The sequence below is a fragment of the Triturus cristatus genome, chromosome 11 (genome assembly GCF_964204655.1).
Source record: "Triturus cristatus chromosome 11, aTriCri1.1, whole genome shotgun sequence".
Taxonomy (NCBI): Eukaryota; Metazoa; Chordata; class Amphibia; order Caudata; family Salamandridae; genus Triturus; species Triturus cristatus.
In genome coordinates this window covers 413,982,846-414,007,028 of record NC_140594.1, presented here as the reverse complement: position 1 = coordinate 414,007,028, position 24,183 = coordinate 413,982,846, and the positions used below count along the sequence as shown (strand labels likewise).

Sequence of the window (24,183 nt, the reverse complement as noted above, 5' to 3'; positions counted from 1 at the left end):
CGCCACACAAAATTGGTGAGAGAGCACAAGGATATCAACTGAAAGATTATACCCCTCCATCGCTTTTTGACTCCAGCCCGGTCAGGGAGCACCCCAAATTCCTCAGGCCATTGTTGACTCCACTGCAGATAGCAGCTTTCAGGGAGGTCATGCTGAAACCTTTCTGATGCTTCTAGCACGCTCTGCCTTGCCTTTGAGTCCCATGGAACTACAGGGGCCCCCAGTGGGCCGTCTCACGACTGACACCTCTAGTCCTGTTCTGGGCCCTTACCAACACCGGTGCAGACATCTACTCTGGCTCCCAGGTCCATAACAGTTCCTTCACCAGCATTGGATTCACATGCTTGAATCATTCCACATCCCCAGACTGGGAACCCCCCACTAATTTTACAAACTGCAGTTAAATACACAAATTAATAAACATAAACATACACATTAACTTAATTAAAAACCTTACCTTTACTCACCTATCTACATCATTATATGACCTAAACTTTATCTAATCAGAAACCGCCTCGCCCACCTGTTCCCTGACTGAAGCTTCCAACAGTTAGATTTTCTACTGCATGCTCAGTGTGAGGAGGCCTTTAGACAGCTATTTAAGATTTTGCTATTGAGAGAGTAAAAATAATAAATTTGATTGCATCATGGCTGAGAGAGGCTACCATAAGAGGTCTTTGTTTAAAACTTGTAAGGGCTGTGGCAAAACGAAGATTTACGTAGAAGTATTTGTTATATCCTTATCACAAATCAGCAGAATGAAGGAGAGGAAAAGGTGCTTGGTGCTGGCTATTTTGGAGAAAGAGTTGGAGACTAAAAGAGAAAGGACCCTCTAGTTTTGCTTCTGAGAGACAGACAGCTGATCTTATGCACTGTAGTGTGAAAGAACACAAGAGGCATGATGTGCAAAGGAAGCACAAGTTAAGATACAAAGATGAGGCAAAGGATGAGGTTCCATCTAAAAAGCCTAAGGTAACTGCAGAAGAGAAGGAGGAGGTCACCTACGACGAAGAGGAAAGGAAACAATAAGTTATCGACAGAGGAATTACCATTGATGAAAGAGAAACAGGCAAGGGCAAGGTCGCCGTCGATGGAGCCCTCAACGTTTAGGATAAATCTGTTGGTGCAGAAGGCACAGGGGCAGTCGCTGTCAACAAAGTCATTGGCGGGATTCTTGGTGTCGACAAGGAAAGTCCTGTCGATGGGTGAAAAGCTGTCGACAAAAGATTTCTCATTGATGAGGGAATTGCAGGTGACAAGTACGTTTCTCTCAACGTAAAGGAAGCAGCTAATGCTGATGCCCATGTCAACTAGACTACTGATGAGGAAGAGTGTTCATGAAGAGTCACATAGAATGGAAGAAACTACATTAGAGGCATTGATGGTGTTCCCAGTACCATTATAACCGCCCAAGCATTTTATGCAGGGAATTTCACCAGAAGAGCAAGGTTGTCTACTGAGGTGCCAAGAGCATCCTGAACCAGATCTGGATCAGATGGAGGCATTCTTCAGTGAAGGAGAAGCCTTGGAGGAAGAAAGAAAGGCAACTCACCCAGGGAGTTCAATATTCAGTGCATTGATGATAATGATGATGATGAATAGGAGGAGTTGGCAGAACAATATTGTTAAAGAGGCAAGAGTCAAAAGGAGGAATGAAAGAACATTCTTCTGAAGGGATAGTGCAGGTGCCAATGTAGTTGTTACCTTCTATGCAGGATATGGTTGCTGATATCTACAGAAGACTGCCGAAGGATGATCAGCAGACAGAGTTGCTCAAAACGCCACAACTGCCAAAGTTGATACCACCACAATCTAAGGCAAAGGGCATTGATGCTGTTAGGGGTTCAGCAAGGGGAGTGAAGGCAGATGGAAATGTATCTGTGGAGCAGAGTGTAGAGGAGGTTGATGCAAAGTCTCCAGATTCAGATGTCGATAGTGCTGCTGATGAGGGTGATTCAGATGCGGAAAGTCTGCCAGGATCTCCTAATGAGGATTCGGAATGGAACCAGTTTATTGTTCAGAAGGATGCAATACAGGAGTCAGCACGCAGGAGTTTACCACATAATGATATTAGTCGATTGGTTCCATTCGCTAATAGAAAAGGCTTCCGAGTGCTTCAGTTTACCAATGATAGTGATTGAAAAGTCAGATTTTTTATTTGACTTCAAAATTAAATCTCAATGGAGCACTCGGTCTATACCTGTGCTAGAACATTTGTTAGAGGAACGTCTAACAATAATGCAGAACCCAGATACTATCTCAGTGAATCTGGCAATAATTTATACGAAATATATAGCGACTGAGGATTCTGCAGGAAGCATTTTGAAACAGCGAAAGGGCTAAGGCTGTATCAAGGGATGGAGAACCAACATTCTCTCATTGATGCTTCTACATGCACATTCAGGCAAATTGGAAATGCAATAGTTATGAGTATGTACGCCTGGTTGAAGAACACGTCATTTAGACCTGAGGTTCAGTCGACAGTGATGGACATGCCATTTGACAGCAGTAATGTGTTTGGAAGGAAGGTGGATGAAGCTTTGACAATAAAGACAGGCACAGAGATGGCTCCTTCTCTAAGGATGTTGCAGAGGAAGCAGCCTTACAGAGGTTTTAATAAGTAGTTTCAGAAAGAAGGTCAAGGACAGCAAGGATCATTTTTTCGACCCTACAGGCAGCATGGGTTGTAGGGTCGATATGGAACTTATGGCTAACAAAGGCAAAAGAGAGGACAAGGATACAGACAGAAACAGACTACAGGACACAAAGGAAATTAGCCCTCAAAGTTTGAGGGGGGAGGAGAGAGAGCATGACATGCTGGTAGAGATTGCCACTCCAGTACAGCTGGCTGTGGGAAGAAGAACGCGTTATTATTTGGAAGCTTGGCAGCAAGTGATGTCAGACAGATGGGTTTTGGAAATTGTAAAGCATGGTTATGCTTTTGAGTTTCTGAAGGAGCCTTATCTGTAAAAAATTAATAGAAAGGCACAGACTATTGGAGGAGTAAAAAGAGGCAATACGGAAACTAATGGAGATGGAAGCCATTGAAGGGGTACTATTGGAGGAGAAATGTGAAAGATTCTATCCAAGATTCTTTCTAATTCTTTTTTTTTTTTCTTTTTTTTTTACAAATTTCTTTGAGAGTTTCAAAGCAGTTAGAGTGGAGGTGCAAACATTACCTCTATGACACAAGGGAGCCAATGGGCACAGTACAGCCATCTTCGTCAGAACCTCCTGGAAGCAGGAGAATGGATCTACCCACCCCATAGCATCCACATGCCCACTATCTGCACTGCACCTCTGTGTGAACAGTAACAGGGGTCCATTGTCGCTCGAATAACGAATTGAGGTGAAATTTGCCAAAACTTTTAATACATATATAAAACAAGATTCTTTCTAATTTTAAAAAGATCTGGAGAGCGGCGGCCAATTTTAGATCTACGGGAATTAAATACATATATAAACAAGCATGGTTTCCGTAAAATTAATACTTCAGGAGATTCTTCCATTTATCGAAAAAGGAGATTTCTTTAGTTCAATAGATCTGGGGGATTTTTTTCAATTATTTCAATGTTCCGATCCATAGAAAACACATAAGGTTTTGGAGACCCATGGTGAATGCATGAATACACCATAGGAGAGTCAGAAGAAAACAAACTCAAGCACGTCGTCCTATCAAACAGCTATACAAGCACAAGGTGCTTGGGTAGTTAACACTTACATGGCTGGATTACTTCCATAAGTGCTGAAATCCTCCTCACCTATAGGCTCAATAATAGATATTTGCTTCATCATCGGCAGCCCCCACATTGGTGTAAGATGGTTTTACACCAGTGGACTCATCAGAACTGGCAGTACTTTGATATTAACAAAAAGTACAATACCACAAGGTCCATATATTCAGCTAAAAATATCTAATCTGAATCTTGTCAGATTCCCTCCCCATTATTTGTAGTCTGGCAGTGGGTTTGTGATATTGTGTCTGGATAGCTGTGATAAAACCGGGGCCTATCCCAAATCCCAGTGATGATTCCATGGAACCCTATCGAAGGCTTTCTCAGCGTCAATTAGGATCATAGCCAAAGCAGCCTCTAATTGTTTTTAAAAACAGATATTATTGAGGTTTTCAATACGGATAATGTACATTGTACAGCAATGTCTAACAGTAGTCCATCCTGGACTCGTACGTCATGGTACATCTCAGAAACTCTCATGTAACACATTTCCTAATTACCAAACTAACTCCCTGTCCCTCCCCACTCATGCCTCAGTTGTGCCCTAGTTCCTTATCTGGTGTCGGTAAGTAGGCTTACATCACCGAAGTCACTCCAGCCATCGCAAATGTCCTGTAAGGTGTTTTAATTTGTCTTGTGGTTCTAAGGGTAAGGGGGGACACAGTTGAGGGATCTAACACACACACTGATTCAGCTCCTTTGTGCATTTAGTTATGGTGAAATAATAGTGGGGGAACCTCCCTGAGACTGGTCCCGTGATTGGGAGTGTGGGTTTTTTAAGCATTCCACCAACCCTTCCCAAGCATGGGCCATGTCGATTGTGCCTATGCCCCTCCTAGCATTGCGCAGCAGAACCTTTCCTTCATATCCAGCCCATTTCTCTAGCTCCTTTCTCCTCTGGTTACATGACGATCTCTTGGGATTTCCAATGCCTGGTAATTTCACTTTTTGATAATTTGAATGCCAGATCTTGGAACTTGCTTGTGACTTTTGTCTTAGATGTATGAGGAAACCATCCTGCAAGCAATGGACCTGTGAACAGGTAACCTCCTTCTCTATGACCCTCACAGGGACAGCCGAAACTTCGTCCCAATAGTTCCGCAGGTTGGGACAGTGCCAAACCATGTGCATGAGATCTGAACGAACCTCTCCACACTGTGGGCAAGCAGCATTGGTCCCTATGAAGTATCTATTAATACTATCTGGAGTGAGGTAGGCCCTATGGAGAATATAAAAATGTATCAATTTAAATCAGGCATTGTGGGATACCTTAGGTACCCTGTTAGGTATTACTATCCAATTCTCCTCTGGGATTGGTATCTCCAGGTCTCTCTCCCATTTGTCACCTAGAGTGCTCAATGGTAGGAGTACGTCTTGATACAGAGCTGTTACTGCTCTATAGGCTCCTGAACATGTTACTATGTATTGACAGGTCCTATGAGGTTGTGGCTCTGTCATACCCCTTTTCCAGTGTTTGCAGAATGCTGCCGTCACCGCCCTCTGAAGCAGGAACTGACCTTGTCGGAGGACAAATTCAGCTCTGAAGTCCTCAGTAGGGAGGAGCTCTCCGTCTCGAAATATATCGCCTACTCGCTCTCCCCGGCAGTTGCCTACTCCGAAATACCTCCACAAATCCCACTGTGTGATAGTGCGCTGAGCATTGTGATGGGTAATTCAGGTAGAGTCCAGCAGCAGCATAGGACCTGAAATTCCCTGTAACCATCCTCATTGTGGTGCCCTGAATAATTCTCCCTCCAATCTATCTAGCACTGGGACAAATGGTCTAAGTGCTCAACCCAGAGTCTGTCTGCCTGCTATCGTGAACCCCTGTAGTTGTGCAGACAGGTAGTATGTTTCAAACTCAGGTACTGCTAGCCCCCTGCCTGTCATCGGGTGTTGTAATGTAGTCAGCACCACTCGCCTGCGCCCTTGCCCCCATAGGAACCCAGTGGTTAAGGAGCCAAGCTCTTGGAACAATGCCCTGGGGATCCACAGTGGCATAATATAGTACAGCAGCCATGGTAGTGCTACCATTTTAAGCAAAGCAACTATGACTGCCATCGATAGGGGGAGTATTTTCCAGAACTCCATGTTTGCTCTCAGCAATTTTATGGCTAGCCCCACATTACCTTCCAGGAAGTCCCTCTGCTTGTGGTAGATCCTAACACATAGGTATGATAGGCAGTGTGGTTACCAGTGTAACAGGGCAAGACCCCGGTTCCCTTCTGTCAGAAAAAGGTTGGATTTTTGGCAATTGTCTTCTAATCCCAGTGGGGCCCCAAACTCTGCTAGCATCATCCTGGCGCCTCACAGGCCTGCTGGTGTGTCCCTAAGGAAGAGCAATAGATCGTCTGCATACAATGCTATGTGGTGTGAGCAATTGCCCACATGAATTGATACTACTATGTGGTTTCTTTCTATGTAAAACGGTTAATACTAGCATTACCCACAGCGATCTCTTGAAGGATAGCCTGAATCTTCCTGACCTTCTTCTATCCCCTTTACATGTAGAGCTTCAAGGTCCCCATGCTCATTATACTGTTCTCGCACTTAGTCAGCCTGTGTCCTCTAGTTATGAAGGTGAAACTAAGGTTCTCTCCTCTAATTTCTCTATTTCTGTCCATAAGATCTGTCAGCCATCCCTACATATGTTTGATATGTTCTGCATTGAAGAGCAACCCCTTGCCAAAGCTCCATGTTTGAAGAGGCCTATTTGCAGAGGCTACCTGGCACTCTATCATTAGAGGATTGTCATCCACAAAAGGTCTTAGGATATTCCTCAATACATACCTACCCCCCAAGCCCAGGTGAAACCAAAAAAGAATCCAGACGAACACATTTCTTATGGGGGTATGAATCAAAATGCGTACCAGGGGTCTGAAGCACTTAATCTAACCCAAACATTGATAAGTCCATAATCCTCCATGAGCTGATGAAATGCCCTATAGGCCCTCGCTTTCTGACCCACATACCTCCCTGGCTGTGCTGAATTTTGGATCAAATCCATGTGGAGGTTAAGATCCCCGCACACTATGAGAGGAGCTGACCACCAAGCCACCTCCACATCCAAATATTCATAACCGCTGGTTCATCCAGGTTAGAATCATATATGGCGCTATAGTAAAGCATAACCTAGCGACCTGCCATTCCACCAGTGCCCACCTCCCTAATTTGCCCAAGAGGTTGCGCTTCACTACACAAAAATTCCTTCGAGCCAAGATTGCCACTCCCCTCTTGGTAGTTCCCTGCATAGTACAGACTAAAAGAGCGTAACCTACGGTCTCCAGCGAATCCCTCCTAGCCCGCTCTATATGTATTTTTTTGTAGACAAATGATGTCTGCGCCCAGAGTTCTCAGCCACCTTAGCCCACTTAGACCTATCATTTAAACCACAGACATTAACTGTACAGATACGCAGCTTTCTTGTTCGTGCCATTCATGCTGTATAACAGTGCGGTAATACTTTGACTAACTTCCCATGACTGATTTATATCGGAGCTGGCTTTACTACATGATGCCACACACTTAGCTAGGGACGCCCTCACATCCTTCCCCAGTCGCTCTCCCTCCTTGAACCAATTATTTGGGCAATTTCGACTAAACAGTACCTGCACCACTGATTATTTGAGCCAAGCAACTGGCAGTGTCGTTCTTAAACAGCATGCCTGGATGAAGTCAGCTGGGTTTTCAGGGGATGGTACTCAACGATTTAAAGACAGCTGTGCCATAGCAGGGTTGGTAGCCCAAACCAGGTAGTTTTACCAGCAGGAAATTCAGGAGGTAATCAAGATCCCTAGCTTACCAGCACCGTAAGCCTTCCCAGTTTGTACAGCAGCCTCAGCCCTTTCGGGGCCGAGTACGAGGTGGGACTCGGAGCTGTTCACACCAACATGGGCAGCAACCTTCCAGTCCTCCTCCACTGCTGCAGGACTTCCAATCAGCTTTGATTCGCACACATACACCAATAACTGTAGATGGAAGGCTATATCATGTCCTCCCAGGTTGAAGATCCATCACATCAGACCAATGGGATTTGCAGATTACCTTTTCTTTCCCCGTATTCCCAATATTCCTTCCACACCAGAAAGACTTTCAGGGGTTCACTCTACAATTTTCATGCAAGAAGTCTATCTCCTGCTGGCCAAAGGTGCCCTTGAGACAGAGACAGATTTGAAGTGGGGAGAGTGCTGATAGCTGTGCTACTTCCTCGGGCAGAATGATCGAGGCCTCAGGCCAACACAGTGCTTAATTTGAGCCAGAGGTTGTAGGTGGGACCCAGCAGCGTTCATTTTTAGAGACCGAGATTTATTTTTTGGCATCATACTTTGACACAAAAGAAGACATAAAAAGCTACCTATGCCTCAAATTCTCTGCTCTGGACCCAGGAGACCGGATGGTGTTCCTGGACTTGCAGAATGCATATTTTCCTATACCTTTCCCGCAATCCCACAGGTACTGTCGGTTCATGGTAGGGCTGGAACACTTCCAATTTGCCGTGCTCCCCATTGGCCTTACTTCAGCCCCTTGTGTGTTCATGAAAGTGATGCTGGTGCTCTTAGCCCATCTTCGGAGGTCACAGGTACATGCATCCCTATACCTAGATGACTGGCTGGACAAACTGGTCTCACTGCAGTCAGTCATGCATGTGACCACACACGCTGAGAGGTGACCACACAGACGCTCTTGAAATTGGCATATGGCAGTCTATATTTGTGCAAACACACACATACATACTAAAAATATTAAGCGGACTCTTGACTTGAGTTGTCCATTAATAATTTTCATAAGCAATAATGCTTATGTAAATAGTAATTCCTACCCCAGGGTTGACAGTGACACTGTGATAAGACAACAACTGACTATTTACTTTGCCTGCCTTCTTAAGACCACTCTCCCTCCTCGCGGTCACTGCTGTATACAGGGCAAAGGGCACTCTGGAGAAAAGCTTTCTGCTCAGTGGGCACCCAGTGAACTGCAGAAGGTCATGTAGTGCAAAGCAGGGCTCCGATGGGTGACAGGGCAGTCCAGATGGTGGAGGAGCTACAGAGTGTTATTAAAACACGTCCGCCACCTTGACCTCCCTGGCCACGCCCATCCACTTGTTCCAATTTGTTCCCCAAATTCCTCACACTGGAGGATGGGGTGCAGGGGGCTCCAATAGGTCCTTCGGCCACCATCTCTGTAACTCAGAGTGTTCTCTAAGAATAACATCTCAGATTTATCTAAATTATGTTTTAAGCAGCTCATCTGCATCCATCTTTTTGCACTGCACTAAGACAACCTTAAAATCTTCTCATTACCATTGCATCTACCTGGGAATGGATAGCATGAACTGTGTATCAATATTGAAGCCTCAAGGACCTACCATTTTTGCTTGGTGGGGGGTATACATATGTGGGACAAAAGGAGGACTCCTGCAGACCACCAGATCTTAACCATTTGTAGTTAGATGTATATGGGGCAGGTGTACAACCTGCGCTCTGTCGGGCAGAAAAGATTTAAACTATTGTCTGTCATGACCATGTACACAAACCTCTTCCAATCGCTCTAGTACAGTAGCATGAGACAGAGTGGCAAAAGCAGCGGAGAAGTCTAAAACAATTAGCACCAACTCACACCTCGGCCCAGTTTAGGTTTAATAAATTTGGCGACCTCAAAGAGAGCAGTTTCTGTACTAAAACATTGTCGAAAACCAGGTTGGGTCGCATCGAGTAACTGATTTTCCTCCATAAACTGAGACAACAGTTTATTGATTAGTTTCTCGTGCATTTTAGAAAGTGCTGGTAGAACACAAATTGGTCTGAAGTTGCTAGTGGTCGAGGGATCAATGAATGCACCTGAGCTCCCTTCCAGCTTTGACGAACAGTCCTCAACTCCAGACTTATTGGAAAAATGCATAAAAATAGTTTTTACAACTGACAACATTAATTTTTAAATTTAAGGGGGGCACAAGTTGTGGGTGTGGGGTTATCTGCAGTTCTTGAGCACCGTAGCAGAATCCTCCAAAGATATTCCCTTATAGGCATTTAGGCTAGAGCCCACAAATCTGCCTCTTTCATGGGGAGCTCTAGGTTGAATTGGAGAACCATTAGAATCATCAAAATAGGCGTAGATGATCCCGCTCTTCTCCTAGATATAGTCTGATAGGCTATCACATAGTGATTGAGAAGCAATACATTTTTGTTGATCGAAGATGAGTGAACAATTAAACAAAATCCCTTTGGCTATGCTTGCATTAGATATTTGAGTGGCCAAGACTTCTAACTGAATTTTACGAACATGTTTACAAAAGCTTTTTTTTATAGATTACTGTTGCAGAGGTGTCCTAATTTTTCGCCCTTTCCAAATCTTTACAAAGGAGTTCTGCCAATTTCAGTTCAGGAGAGAGCCAGGGGCGGAAGGTTTCAATCTCCTGCAAGAACCCTTTTTCAAAGAAGCAATTTGTTCAATCACCTGAAGGAGATAATTGTTAAAGGAGATGACATCCATCTCCACCCCGCCTTCCATGGTGAAGGTTGAGGGGGTGAGTGCGACTGATAGGTTGATTGCTGATAGTTTGTGCCACACTCAGAATGACTTCTTTGATCTATATATATGTTGTTGTTCACATGGGTCCTTAAAAAAGGCACAAGATAGTGATATGACCTTATCAAAGATACAGGCCTGTCTGCACGCCCAGTTAGTCGATATGAGAGCTAGTGTATGGCCCGCTTATGGATAATGCTAGACACTGTTTGTACAAGATTTAGATTTGATAGGGCTTCATTCAATAAGCATGCTGATGTACAGTTGGTTCCTCCCTAGGTTCACTAAAATCTAACACCTCAGTAAAGTTAGAATACTAAATGTATATGGGGGCAATTACATTTGCTAATATTCAGTACAGAAAATCTGAACCCCAGAAAATAAAAATTAGGTGTGATTTTGATTGTGAAAATCAAGCCTCCAGTTTCTTCCAAACCATCCAGCATGGAAACAGTGCAAGGAAGATCAAAGCAACACCTCCACTGATTCGGGTCTGACATGCAGTATTGAATAACCATCGGGAATGGCTCGTGCAATATTTTTCACTGACAATGCCCCTAACCAAGATTCATTAAGGAGTACTACATCCCATGTATTGTCACTATGTAGGCTAAATATATCTAGAGCATGCTTTGGTAAAGAAGTAGCATTGATAAGACAGGCTGTGGTCTGTATTATAGCAGGGAGCATTACTTTAGAAACATGTAGCTCAGCTTGTCTCTTCGCAGCTTTCCTTTCTCTCAACCGGAGTGTGTTTAACTAAAGCAACAGTCATTACAGGAGTGAGGTGTGACAAAACCTATTAAATTGATGTACTTTTTACAATAATTCCACCATCACCAAGGCACCTACGAGAATATTATAGATGGGATGGTGGTTGCTGGTTTTGGACATCTGCAAGGCTGCAATGTCAGTGCACACCTTCATGAAGCACTACTGCCTTGACAATAAGGTCTGTTGGGAGCGCCACCTTCCCCTCAGTCCTACAAAACCTCCTGGTCTCAGCCCACTCCCCAGTCCTTCTGACTTTGGGATCTTTTCAAGGGCAATGACTCTGCATTAGAAGTATCCATCAGTAGAACAAGTTACTTGCTGTTGGTAATGCTGTCTGGTGAGTATTCTTTCCAACCACGGTCTCCTGACCGCATCCCTCCTCCCCTTCTGGGAGTGGATTTCTGTACATCATAATACTGTTGCAAGTTAGAATTTAATACACGGCAGCCTACAACTTATTCGAAGTGCTCCACATCTGCGGGTGCGAGGAAAAAGATTAAGAAACTGACATTAGTTCACAGGAGTGGTGCTTAGATGCGTCTCTCATCTGTGACTTCCAGAGCAATATGGAGTCACCACAGAGCCATATGGTGCTACCTGGTGACTTGCAGGAGTATTGCTGAAGAATTCTCCAAATCTAGTCTTGCGTCTGTGGGTATTTAAGTGCTGTGGAACCTGCAGTTAGATAGAGTATCTACCAGAAAGCCCTTTACCAAAAGTAAGTAATGTTTTCGCCTATATTTCTCGGTGTATGGTTCCTTTCTCCGCTTTAGTATTTCTCTGTGTTTAACCAAACCTTCCTGTGTATTAGCATCTATTTTTGTTTCTATTTTTATAAAAATGTGCCACTTTCCTTGTGTTTTTGTCACGTTTGTGTTATTTTTTATCTTTTTGTGTTTTCTGTCCGTTTTGTCTATCATTTGTAGCTATTATGTTTTTATGCTGCATGTTGGGTTTTTTTCAACTCTGTTTATTGTATTTAGTTCGTCATACAGCAGGAGTTAAATATTACCTCAAGTATCACAAATAATCTCTTTAAGATTTACTGTTATAGTCCATTGTACACCATCAGTGACCAATCACAATTCTTTGTCCTGTTCCTCCATAGTGTTCCCTTCCCAGTGGACCCCTCCTGGCTGACTGGAGGGCGAGACAAATATGTTCCCTCAGTGTGCATTCCATTTGCCCTACATCCAGTTCCACTTCTGGGGGCACCCCCTGCTGTCATAGACAACTTTTTCTGCAGCCCTACACAGGTCCGTGTCTCGTTCCCATTACCCTATCGTTGTCGGCTCCTCGGTTCCCCATCTCCTAGCGATGTTTCGTTTCGCTATTGTCAGTCCCAGGCTGACCTACAGCTGCTCCATACGAGGGAAGTCTGTTGTCTCCCACACATTGAGGAGACTTAGCTTGGGCACAAGATGAAGCACCTATCCACACACCTCCCACATCTGAGACACCACAGCCCTCCAATAAGGTTTGATGGCTGAACAGTCCCACAATATATGTAAAAAGTACCTCCTTCCCCACAGAGCCTTTCAAACCTAGCCTCTTCCTTCCATCCCATTTTTACTAGAGCACCACAGGAAAAATAGAATCTATGAAGTACCCTGAGCTGGATGAAGTGGTGATGTCATGACTACATCCCATGGTGAGGAAAGCACCTTCTACCAGTCCTTGTCTTGTAAGGTCCCAAGATCTGTCTGCCATAGATCGCACAGGTGCAGAAGGGGGTCAGGGAGGATATTAATTATCTCTTGATGTCATGGAGATTGCCTTTCAGTTCATATAGTCCGTAATGAGTCTGTCTTCAAATGGGGAGGCCTCCAGTAGGTCTCCATTCGGTGGGATGACCGCCATAAGGGCATGCCGTGTTTGTAAGTATCCAAGTGTTTCAGAGGCAGACAATTTGCACTCTTCTGTAACTCCGCAAAAGGAATTATTTCCCCCTAGCCCACAGGTCACCCACTTTCAAGATCCCTATGGAGTCCCATTTATCAAATCTCAGGTAGGAGCTAAGTCTTCCCAACCTCTTTGCCTCCCACAGGGGTGCAGCCTGTGTCACTTTAGTGTGCCAGCCAAGTCTGTTTGTCACTTGATGCCACATGGCAACCGTTTGGGCTATTGGGCCTGTGAGGTGTTGACACCGGGGGTTGGTGTATAGGGCTCTTCTGTAGCCCCTGGGGGCCATGAGCCGTCTGTCCATCTGATACGTCGGTTCGTCATGTGGTCTGTGTGTTCATTGGTTTGTAACTGACAGCTGAGCTGCCCAATAATACGCACAAATATTGGGTAAAGCAATCCCGCTGTCATATTACCCTCGGTAAGTTTGTGTGTCCCAATGCACGGGCCGCCCATCCCAAAACAAGGCCCGAATCTCACCCTCTATCATGTTGAAATATGTGTCTGGGCCCTTGTAAGGTGTGTTTTGTAGGGCGTAGAGGAAACGTGGCAACGCCATCATTTTGAAGAGAGCCACATGGCCGATTAAGGAAAGTGGTAGTAATCTCCAGTGCCGCACATCACTGTGCAACTGAGTCAACGGGCCCTGCAGATTATGTGTGTAGAAAAGGTCAGGGTCTGCCATAACAGATTCCTAAGTTTTAAAAAAACTGCCATTACTATCGCCGGTTCTTAATTTGGTGGCTGAAGTGGAGCCGGACCATGCAAAATAAATATTGTCATCTTAGACCAGTTGATGGTATACCCTGATAATTTACCAAATTAGTGTAGATCTGGAGTATCCTATGTATGGAGGATCACGGCGATGCTACATATAGAAGTACATTGTCTGCATATAAGGAGATCCTATCTTCCCACCCTGTGGCCCATCGTAGACCCTGGATTAGTAAGTCCCCTCTTATCCAGGTTGCCAGAGGCTCTAGTACCAGAGCAAATATAAGTGGCGACAGGGGGCAGCCCTACGGTGTACCTCACATAAGGGGAAATGCCCCTGAGGTATGGCTGTTTACCACTACCTGCGCCAGCGGCTCTGCATAGAGGAGTTTGATCCATGCCAAGAACCTCGGGCCAAATCACATGAGTTTCAGACTGCGAACAAATAGGACCATTCAGTGGTGTTGAAGGCCATACTGGCGTCTAGGGACAGTATCACTGAGTCGTCCCTGATCATGTCCATTTTCCCTAATACTCCATAGGAGGTGGCGCAAGTTGAAGCCAGATTGGTCCAGGTGGACCAATTTGGTGACAAACCGCAGTAGATGGGTCGCCAGTAGTTTTGCCAGGATTTTCACCTCAGCATTGAGTAGAGAGATGGGTTGGTAAGAGTTACAGTTCTCCGCCGGCATACCCATCTTATGTATTACCACTATAGAGGCTAACCTTTGATCTTCTGGCAATATACCTCTATGCCGACTTTTGAGATACATCTGATGCAGATGTGGTTCGCTTTTGGTGGCTGTGAGTTTAAAGAATTCTATCGGGAGGCCATTTGGCCCCATCGCCTTCCCGGATTGTATACTACATATTGCGGAAATAATTTTGTCTTCAGTAGGATCTGTCTACACTGTTAGTCGATCATCTGCAGAAAGGGTCAGGACTGGTAGATTTGCCTATAAGTCTCTTGATTCATCAGCCGTGGGAGAGTACAGTTGTTCAAAATGAGATGCAAAGGTCTCCGCAATCGCCTGCAGGTCTCTCCTTAGTTCTCAAGTATCTGTCTTTAATGTGGTGACCCAGTGGTCCGTCCGTACCCGCCTGTCAAGCCAGGCCAGTAGTTTCCCTTCTCTGTCGCCCAGTTCGTATATCTTGTGCTGGGTCACAAACTGTTTGGCTCTGGCCACCTCTGTGACTAGTTTTTATACTCTTGGCGTTTTATGTTTAGGGCGTGTTTGGCTGAGCTGTCATTAGTGCGTACCAATCTTCATTCCCAGTCCCATATATCCCTCTCCAGCTCCTCCAGTTTTGTCCTTTTTTATGACCCACCATAAGCAAAATCTCCTGACCCTTGAGTAAAGTTTAAAAAGCTTCCTAGTGTCTGCGGGGAGGTGACCGACCCAACATTTTCTTTCAAATAGTGGACTGAATGAGGCCTGTTCTTATGTGCACGACCTTCAGGTACCAAGGATACAGTGAAATTACCCTACGCCTCGACGACACTCGTAAAGTATAGCAGGCCCAGACTGGGGAATGGTTAGAAATTTCCTATGCCAAGTGTCGCACCTCTTTAAACTTAGGGGAGTGTGGGCCTGTATCAGTATGTGTTCTATGCGGGACAGGCTATTAGGGGCACCGAAGTAAAGTGTGTATTGTAGCGTTTAAGGATTAGACCAATGCCACACAGCTACGAGCCACAGGGCCATCAGGGGGTCTGCCAAGTCAGAGCGCATGCGTTGGGGGTATCTAGACGGATGGCGAATCGCAGAGAGCCATGTTCAAGTCCCCTCCTATCAAGTGCTCTCCAACAGGTAGGTCCAATATTATCTTGCTTAAATCTGGAAGAGCCGTTTTATGAAGAGCAGGGGCAACGTACACCTATAGGATTCAGACATCGTCCGGGAAGAAAGTGACAGTACTATTGTCATAGTGGACTGGTGGGGCACTCCAAGCGGTCTCCAGTATAACATCTCTATCTCTGAAGTTGAAAACTCGGGTTAATCTTGGCCTGGGAGGGGCCCTGGTTTCGGTATACCGCCCAGAACCCGGTGAGCTCTTTCTATTGAGAAGTAGTTCGAGAGACCCTGAGGCTAAAGGTGCTTCAATATCAGTTTTTCAACAAAAAGATCTGCTGCGTGCCCCTCCGCTCTCTCCTGGACTCCTATGATCCGCACATTGTTGCATCTTGACCTGCCCTTGTAGTCGTTCAGTTTAGCTGCAAAAACTGTACTAGTGAATTGTAGTTTACTAACTTGTTTCTTGAGGGTTGCTCTATTGGCCGTAAAACTGTGCATTGTATCCTCAACCTCCCTGACTATGGTATCCATTTTGCGCAGGTCAGGGAGACCTTGGTAGATAATGAGTCCATTTGGGATTCAAGTGAGGTACCCACAAAGGAGATAGCTGCCATAATGTCATGTAGGGTGAGGTCACCCTGATCCACAGATGCTTGTGCCAGGGTTTGCAATGGCTCTAGGCCACTGTCTCTAACCACCTGGCTTCTCTGCCACGAAAATGTATCTAGTTTGGTCTGGCGGCAGCCGCACCCCCCTTTCCCGCCCATTATGGTGTTGCCCTGCAAGCAAACGCAGTGGACAAATATCCTGATTTGTGGAGAACAACAGGGAATTCACTGCCACCTGCCATGGGTGGGTGACCCCTCGTGGCCTGCCGGTTTTCCCCCAGTGAGGTCTATCCGCTGCTTATCTCAAATGTTATTAGTGGGCTGCCATTCACCCTTCCATCACTGGGGCTGCCAGTTGTTCCAACTTCGTTCCCTCGCTGCAGTTTATGGATGACCTTGTGGGGGCAGAGACGGCTTCGGCTCCCTACTCCAGAACTTAAATGCCTGCACTCTTTATAGAGATCTCCAGTCAGCGCCCGCTACGGTTGGCGTGCACGGGTCAGTGCTCCAAAGCAATGCCACTTAAGTTCTGTTCCTCTCCACCCAACTATACGCCACCTCTGGGGTGGAGTGTCGCTTTCCCTCCCTCCGTGGCTCTTGATCTGAGGCAGTATCTAAGGAGTCGGGGGGGGGGAGGAGTGATCATCCGTGATCCGCGGGCCCACCCGATACCACGCTGTTGCTGATGCTACACACTGCCATGTGGCTGACCCCAGTTCATGTGCCGCTCACCAATCGCTGCACCCCCAGAGGATCTCTGAACACGTAAGCAGCTGGGCGCATGGCAGGGTTTCAGATGAGTGCTTGGTGGACCAAGATGGCCGGCAATCCTCCTGTTCAATGGTGCCAGCCTCAGCGCCCTCTGTGTCTCAACACCATCTCTTACCCGCTACCGGCCCTCTCAGTGGTCTCCGCTGCAGATGTGTGTCGTGGATCGCTGTCAGGTGCGACTGGGGACAATCCAGTTGGGCTACCTGCCCCGAGTCACTAAAGCACCTTCTTTCCTTTGCTCCTCTCCACAAACTTTCGAAAGGCCTGGGGACAGCTGACCACTGGCCTGGGCCTTTGCACTGCTCTCTGCCTCTTCCGTTGGTGCCTCGTGTCTCTTTTGTCATGACTCGGTAGCAGGGGCGTGGAGCATAACGCCGTCAGCAGCCGTATGTCAACACCACTCACAGGGTGTGCGCACCATTCCCATAGGCCCCATTCTGTAGCCAGCCTGGCCCGTGTCAGTGCGGTTCCTGTTTCGGGTCCGCAGTGGTCAGCGGATATAGCGGGGCACTATGTCAACACCATGTAGTCAGATTGTGTTCCAAATATTTGGGGCTTTCGGGCACGGGTCGCCGGAGACTCTAGTGTGCAGCCATCTTTCTTTGCAGTTGGCCACGCCCCCACACACTTTGTTTTGTGTGGTTTAATCTGTTTTATACTGATTTGTTTGGTTTGGTTTGAGCATGTGCCGTTTGTGTTTGTATCTATTTTGGGTTTTATTTTACATTATTGTCTGATTGGCTTTTATTCATCAAGGTTTTGCCCCTTTTCTTACAGACATTGGAGGGGATTACTGGCGCATCCTGAACCCTGGTGAATACCGTGTTACAGCTCGGGCAGAAGACTATACGCCCAGTTCCAAGACATGTACCGTGGGTTACGAACTTGGTGCCACACAATGTAACTTCATCCTCTCACGTTCCAATTGGAAACGGATACGCGAGATCATGGCACTGAATGGAAATAGACCAATAAGGCTGATCCCTAGGAGACCTGCAAGTGGGACCTTGACACGGGAACAGATACTGCGACGAAGGCAGTGGCGGGAGCGGATGATGAGGCGTAAACTGAATGCAAGCAGCACCACCATGGTACCATCAACGATTCCCACAACTACATCCACCACCACCACCACCACCACCACCACCATGGCACCGCCAGTGCACAGCACTGAACCACCCACGGATGAGGCATTTGTGACCTGGGAGACAGAGACTGAGGTATACACAGAAATAGTCACTGAGCTCGTTGAGGAAGAAGCAGAGTACTGGGACAGCGTAAGCAGCACTGCCCCACCACTGACTACCGCCGAAACCTACACCATAAACTTTGGAGACTTCTAAAGCGCCTTCTATCCGCACCAAAAACTGGTGCTGTTTTTTCACAGATGCCTAGAAACTACATCAATGTCTCTCTCATAGAGCAGGCCCAGCACACTGTCTTCTTACAAGTCGAGGGTTGTGGAGCGGACAGTGGTTCTTTTTTTAACATCCACATGGCAATTTGAAATCATAGCCATCCTTCAGTGAGATGGGAAAGGGCAGCCCCATGCATCTATCCTATTAGTATTACCAGGGAACACCACAAATTCCACTCAGTTTAATGATCAGGTTACAGACTTGTTGTTATGAATGCTTTTCACTGGCAATGCAGGTTGCCACAAGTGAGCAATGAGAGTCCCAGAATGTCAACCATCTTTTGGTCTCCTTCTTATCATATATGCTCTCAGTATTCTGTGACCATCCCCTTCATTTCCAGGTATTCTGCTTGGAGTTTGGTTCTTGGAGTGTGTGATATACTGATGCGTTGGATCAATCAAGGTGGCGAGGGGTAGCTTTCATACACAGGAAGCCAGTGCACTATCAGGATCTCTAATGGTTAATGCCTGATTTCCGCCTACAATTAGACATGATTCCAGACTGTTAGTGCATCATTTTGCAGAAATTCTAGGGCATTAAGCTACTTGATGTAATTAGCCTGTGGAGTGAAATTCTCTGAAAGTCTTTGATGTCAACAGGTGTTATGTTTACTTTCCAAATCAGATAGGACTGGAGCCTGTTGCAGTAGGCCCAACAACAAAGGAACGAGGTAGAAAAGATGTATACGTTAGCCCTTCCTTTGAGAGCATGGATTTTTCATGTGGTTGTTCCGAAGTGTGCACCAGTAGTAATGAAAGGAACATTTTGAGCCTTTAGAGTAGTCTTTTGGGAGTGACGCGCATGTACCTCTTATGCTTAAACCAAAGTCCAGGGATGGTCCAAGCAATTAAAGCCATGGCAGTAATTCTGCAAGGCAGTAAGTTATCATGCATTGTAAATTACTTGTTTTCTATCTGTTCCAAGTCCTGTATAGTGCCTTTCAATTGACTCACTAGTGCATCCACGTCTTTGCTTCCCGATTGTTTGAATGGTTATGTAAAGGCCTCTGTCCTGTCTGAATTCTAGACAAATGGCAGAACTGCGTAAACTGTAGGGATGTGAAATTTGTTTTTCACTCCAGCAGAATTGTTATATTTTCAGAAGCTGGGGAATAATGACAAGGTCCAACATTTGTGTAATTTCAAACCAGAGCTCTTACACCCATCGCAGTTTCTCCCCCAATATGTTTTATTATCTTCCCATAGCTCTTTCGTCTTTCCCTTCTGCCTCCTACTTTTCACTCACCTTTTCAACACTCCCTTTCTTCACTTCTCTTCTACCTCTTTTGTTCTATTGCTGTTTCTTAGTCAATCTCTCACACTCTGTGAGGCTCCCTCCGCTGTCTTAATATCTTGTTACTGCCTTAACCCTCTCTTTGTCTTACAACTTACACATATTCACCTCACTCCCTTTGTGCCTTCTGAAGCTCATTTTCCACTCCCTTTAGCCTCCCTTAATGTTTCAATGCTTTGCCTCTTAATTCACTGTCACCCTCTTACCTTATCTCTCCCCTTCCTCTTATTCTTTTTCTGCCCCATACCTCTCCTTTCTTTTCTGTTTCGCTCTAATTGCACCTTTGCTCTCTGTTCCTTTCTTTCCCCTCTTTTTCTATACACCACCATTGTTCCTGCTCTATTCCTTGATAATTTTACAGTGTTTGAAAAAAAAAACAATCTTCACAGTACTTTGCAGTTTTTCGCACATTTAGTGAGCAAAACTATTTTGGACATTCTGTTGCATTGAGGGAGACAACTTCACATAGCTGTCACCTGAGACCAATCCTTGCCCTTTCGTTGTCTCAAGAGAATGCTGATAAAGCTGGCTGCTGGTAGGTCAGCAAAGAGCAGCCCATCCTCTCCCAGCTCTAGGCTTTATTAATGTCCACTTTCTAATGTGTCACTCAGCTTCAACATGTGAACACTGTGTACATGAAACTGTGCAATAAAAGTATTTAAAAAGTAGATGTCTTTTTATTGACAAATGTGGGAAGATATTGCTGAATTTCCTTCAAAAGCACACCCACAATTTAATTTGATAGATGCATATTCAACCAAAAGAATTACAGGACGGGTTCATGAGTATTGCTATGAGGCTAACTACTTCTGTGATTCATTTTAACAGTCTGGAAAAATGAGGCCGCATTCCACTCTTTTGGGGTCCTAGGATTAGGATCAATATCTATAATAAACTAAAGAATAATCAGTGAAGCAGTGGTTGAATTCATTAAGATTGAGAAACTGAGTTATTTTGTTACATTCAGAATCAAAATATTATTTAGAGAAGCACATTTCTGAATTCAGAATCAATGAACAGAAATGCAAGATGTATGCACACTTCAATTTCAGCAACCTCAAGTTCCATAAAAGAAAAAAGAAACTGTAAACTAACTTTGCCAAGTTGACACCTTGTAATTAACATCTTGAAGTAATGTGAGATAATGTGTCCCCCTTTGACATACCAGGAGTTTTGAGTCATTTCATACATCAGTAGGAACAATTTTGTTTACCACAACCTTCATTGAAACTCACCGTCATTATTATGAAATCTTCCAAATTCTCTCCAAAGCGATATAGAGATATCATACTAAATAAACTTCAAATCTTACCAAAATTTAGCATAGGATTTATTCCCAGTTTGTTGAGTAATGTTTTCAATAATTATGTGAAAACCTCTGCAATATCAAGCCTCCCACAAATCCTCATCAAATTCACCCTATAATCACCATGTAATATTCCTAAAAAGCATAATAATGATCATTTCAAAATAATATTTTCATATTACTTAAATCCATGTTGCAATTTCTTCTGAAATTATCATACTAATCTCCAAGGTTTAGCGTAAAGTCCACTAAAACTTTCAATCTTGCCAAAAACCTTATTACATTCAAAACATTTTAAAATATTCCCCTATTCATCTTTTATTTTTGTGATTATTTATTATGGTGTTTAATAAAACACCAAATTGAGGCAAAATCATTCCAGAAAATAAGTGTTGCATCTTTTAAAATATTTTATAAAGTCTCAACTCAAAATCATTGTGAAATTCTCATCTGACATTACTTTAAAATCCTCATGAAGGATTCCTCAATATCATCCATCATTGCTCCCAAAGGCATCCAAATTCATCAACAATCTGATAATTCTGAAATTTCTCTATATTCATTAGGAAATCCTTCTAAATGTTCTTATGAGTTTTTCATCAGTAAACATATTGAAAACTCTACAGCGATACATGAAAATCTCCTGAAAAATCACAAGAAACAGTGATTGCAACATGAAATGTAAATTAATTACTTCAGAAAATAAATATTACTTTCTTTTACATGGACGTCAAATATCGGTCTAAGTACTGGATAAATGCCAAAAGTTTGGGATATCTGCAAGAGATAAATTGACATATTATTAGGCCTGGGTGAAAATTTCGTTCCGTTCGCGGAAATTGCGATAATTTGACATTTTCGTGTTCCGCGGAAAGCGCGAAAATGTAAAAATTTCCACATTCCGCAGCTTAGCGATAATTTGGTTCTTGCTCGCGCTGTAAAATAATACATTCTCGCGCGCGCGCGATCGCCTTACCTGAATCCCTGCGTTCGCCGATGATCCGATCGCGTTCTCCATGAGATGTTGTATTGTTTTTAGCCATTTGCGCTGTCTCGCGACAGTTCGCGCCCGCAGTGACGTCATGCGTCGTGCGATCACGTCTTTCTTCTCGCGATCATGCACCGCGAGACAACTGAAAACAAGATGGCCGCGCCCGCGAGCAACCACATGGGTAAGTTGGCGAGCCGCAACCATGCAGAAAATCTCGCGAACATGCGGGAAAAAAACTTCCGCATCTTCGCGATATTTCCACGTGTTTGCGATAATTTGTAACATTTTCGCGATAATTTGCGAAAGTGGATTTCGCAAATTTCGCCCACCCCTACATATTATGTGATTAAATGGAACTTATTTCAATATTCAAGGGATAACCTGAAAACAAGTCTTCTTTCAGCCTTCGTAGATGTATGTTACAAACCCCTGTTTGAGAAGCTTATCAACTGGTCAATGCAAACTAAATTTCTCTTGACCCAAAATAATTCATACCTGCCAATAAAAGTACAAATGATTACCCTTAAAGATCACAAATTTAGAATTACAGTTGTAATAAATGGCCAAAAAGAGTTCCTCTAATTAACCACAATTAGTTCCAGGAAATGTTCATTAACTACTTCTTGCAAGGCTCACCAATTAGTCAAGCTAGGCAACATGAATAAACTGGCTCTTCAAATACGTCTTACAAAAATCTCATTAAAACACTTGATAAAGATTAGGAGCATGCCCAAAGGAACACATAAAAGGCTTTATCTGAAAGAGCATTTTTTAATGTTGCACAGTAAATTTGCTCCCAGTATGTATCCAACTACAATGTCAAAAGGTCCTTTGAAAATCAGCTAAAAATATAATTCCAAACATGTTACCTGAGGGATCATAAATAAACTTTTAAAATGGCGGTAGTACACTGCCAAAAGAAGCCCAAGAGGGCATCTGAAATGTACCCAAAACGCCCCTAAAACATTACAAAATGTACTGTCAAAGTAGCTACAAGTATGTTGTCAACATTTATGAACCCGCTGATAAAAGTTGTCAGAGTATGCTGCCAATGTCCCCCAAATTATTTCCAATATTCCCTAATGTAACCAAACATGTCATTCTCTTGTATTTCAACATTTCTCTATAATATGCTAATCGGAGATTCCTGTAAATGTTATTTTGTTACTTCCTTAATTTAACCGAAATGTATCGAAATATAACTAGCATATAGTCCCCCAAAATATGCTGCCTATTATCCTAAAACATTCCAGGTTATTCGCAAGAAGTAATAACTATCACCCTTATGCATCAAGCCAAAATCCAGTCGGTAAAATACCGATTCCTTATTAGCTCCCGGTATTAAGTAAAAAATACCCAATCCCAATGCATCAACCCAAAAGCAGAAATCGGTATTTAAGGAATCCTTAAATAGCGATTCTTTAAATAGGGATTCCTTAAATACCGATTCCTTAAATAGCGATTGCATTTAAGGAATCCCAAAGTGAGATTCCTTAAATGCAATGCATCAAAGTTAAAAAATTAGCGATTTCGCTAATAAGGGGAGCAAATTACCATGAAGATGAACTGCATGGTAATTTGCAAAAACTTTGAAAAATGCACTTTTGTGCATTTTTCAAAGTGTCATGTTGCGCACACACATGCCCTTAGAGCATGTGTGTGTGCAACATATGTGCACATATCATTTTCAGGGGTGCAACAGGGTGTCCTTTTGACACCCTGGCACCCTTGAAAGTGCTCCAGCTATTAGCGATTCGGTAATACCGAATCGCTAATACAGAATGGCTTTACATTCATTCCTATGGGCCTCCAAGCCCATAGGAATGAATGGGTAGGTATTCCTTATTACCGATTCGGTATTACCGATTCGGTAATAAGGAATGTTAAGGAATCGCTATTTGAATAGCGATTCCTACATGCATAGCCTTTTGCTATTCCTTATTAGCGATTCCTTATTTTTCGCTAATAAGGAATCGCAAATGCTAATGTTGATGCATATGCCCCATTATTTCTAAAATACTGTTAAAATCTCCATACATACGCAAATAAAATGCCAAAAATACACCCCAAAAATATTCTCAAACACAATTGCAGAAAGTCCTTAAATATTCTTTGAAAACTTCCCCGTACAATGTCACCAATTGTCCAAAATATAGCCTTCCCCAACATGATATCCAATATCTCTGAATATAATACTTAAATAACCATAAACATGCGACCAAAGTTTCCCAAATATGCTGTAAAGTTGTACCACAGTATAGTGCCATAATGGTGCCAAGCATGGCTTAATGAAGGAATGGTTAAGAGTGTACTACTTAGGGGCGTGGCTAAGCATGGGCTGAAGATGGCCG

General features: G+C 44.0%; 1 protein-coding gene across 3 annotated transcripts in view; it reads left to right on the top strand.

Moving 5' to 3' along the window:
* AEBP1 (AE binding protein 1) overlaps nt 1–20,203 on the top strand; it is a 319,836-nt gene extending 299,633 nt beyond the window's left edge. For all 3 annotated transcript variants that reach the window (XM_085636122.1, XM_085636121.1, XM_085636123.1), the window contains one exon: nt 17,602–20,203. In XM_085636122.1, coding sequence (XP_085492248.1) covers nt 17,602–18,167 — 566 coding nt within the window. In that variant the 3' untranslated portion in view covers nt 18,168–20,203. The remainder of the gene's footprint in view (nt 1–17,601) is intronic.
* Nucleotides 20,204–24,183: the final 3,980 nt, after the last annotated feature.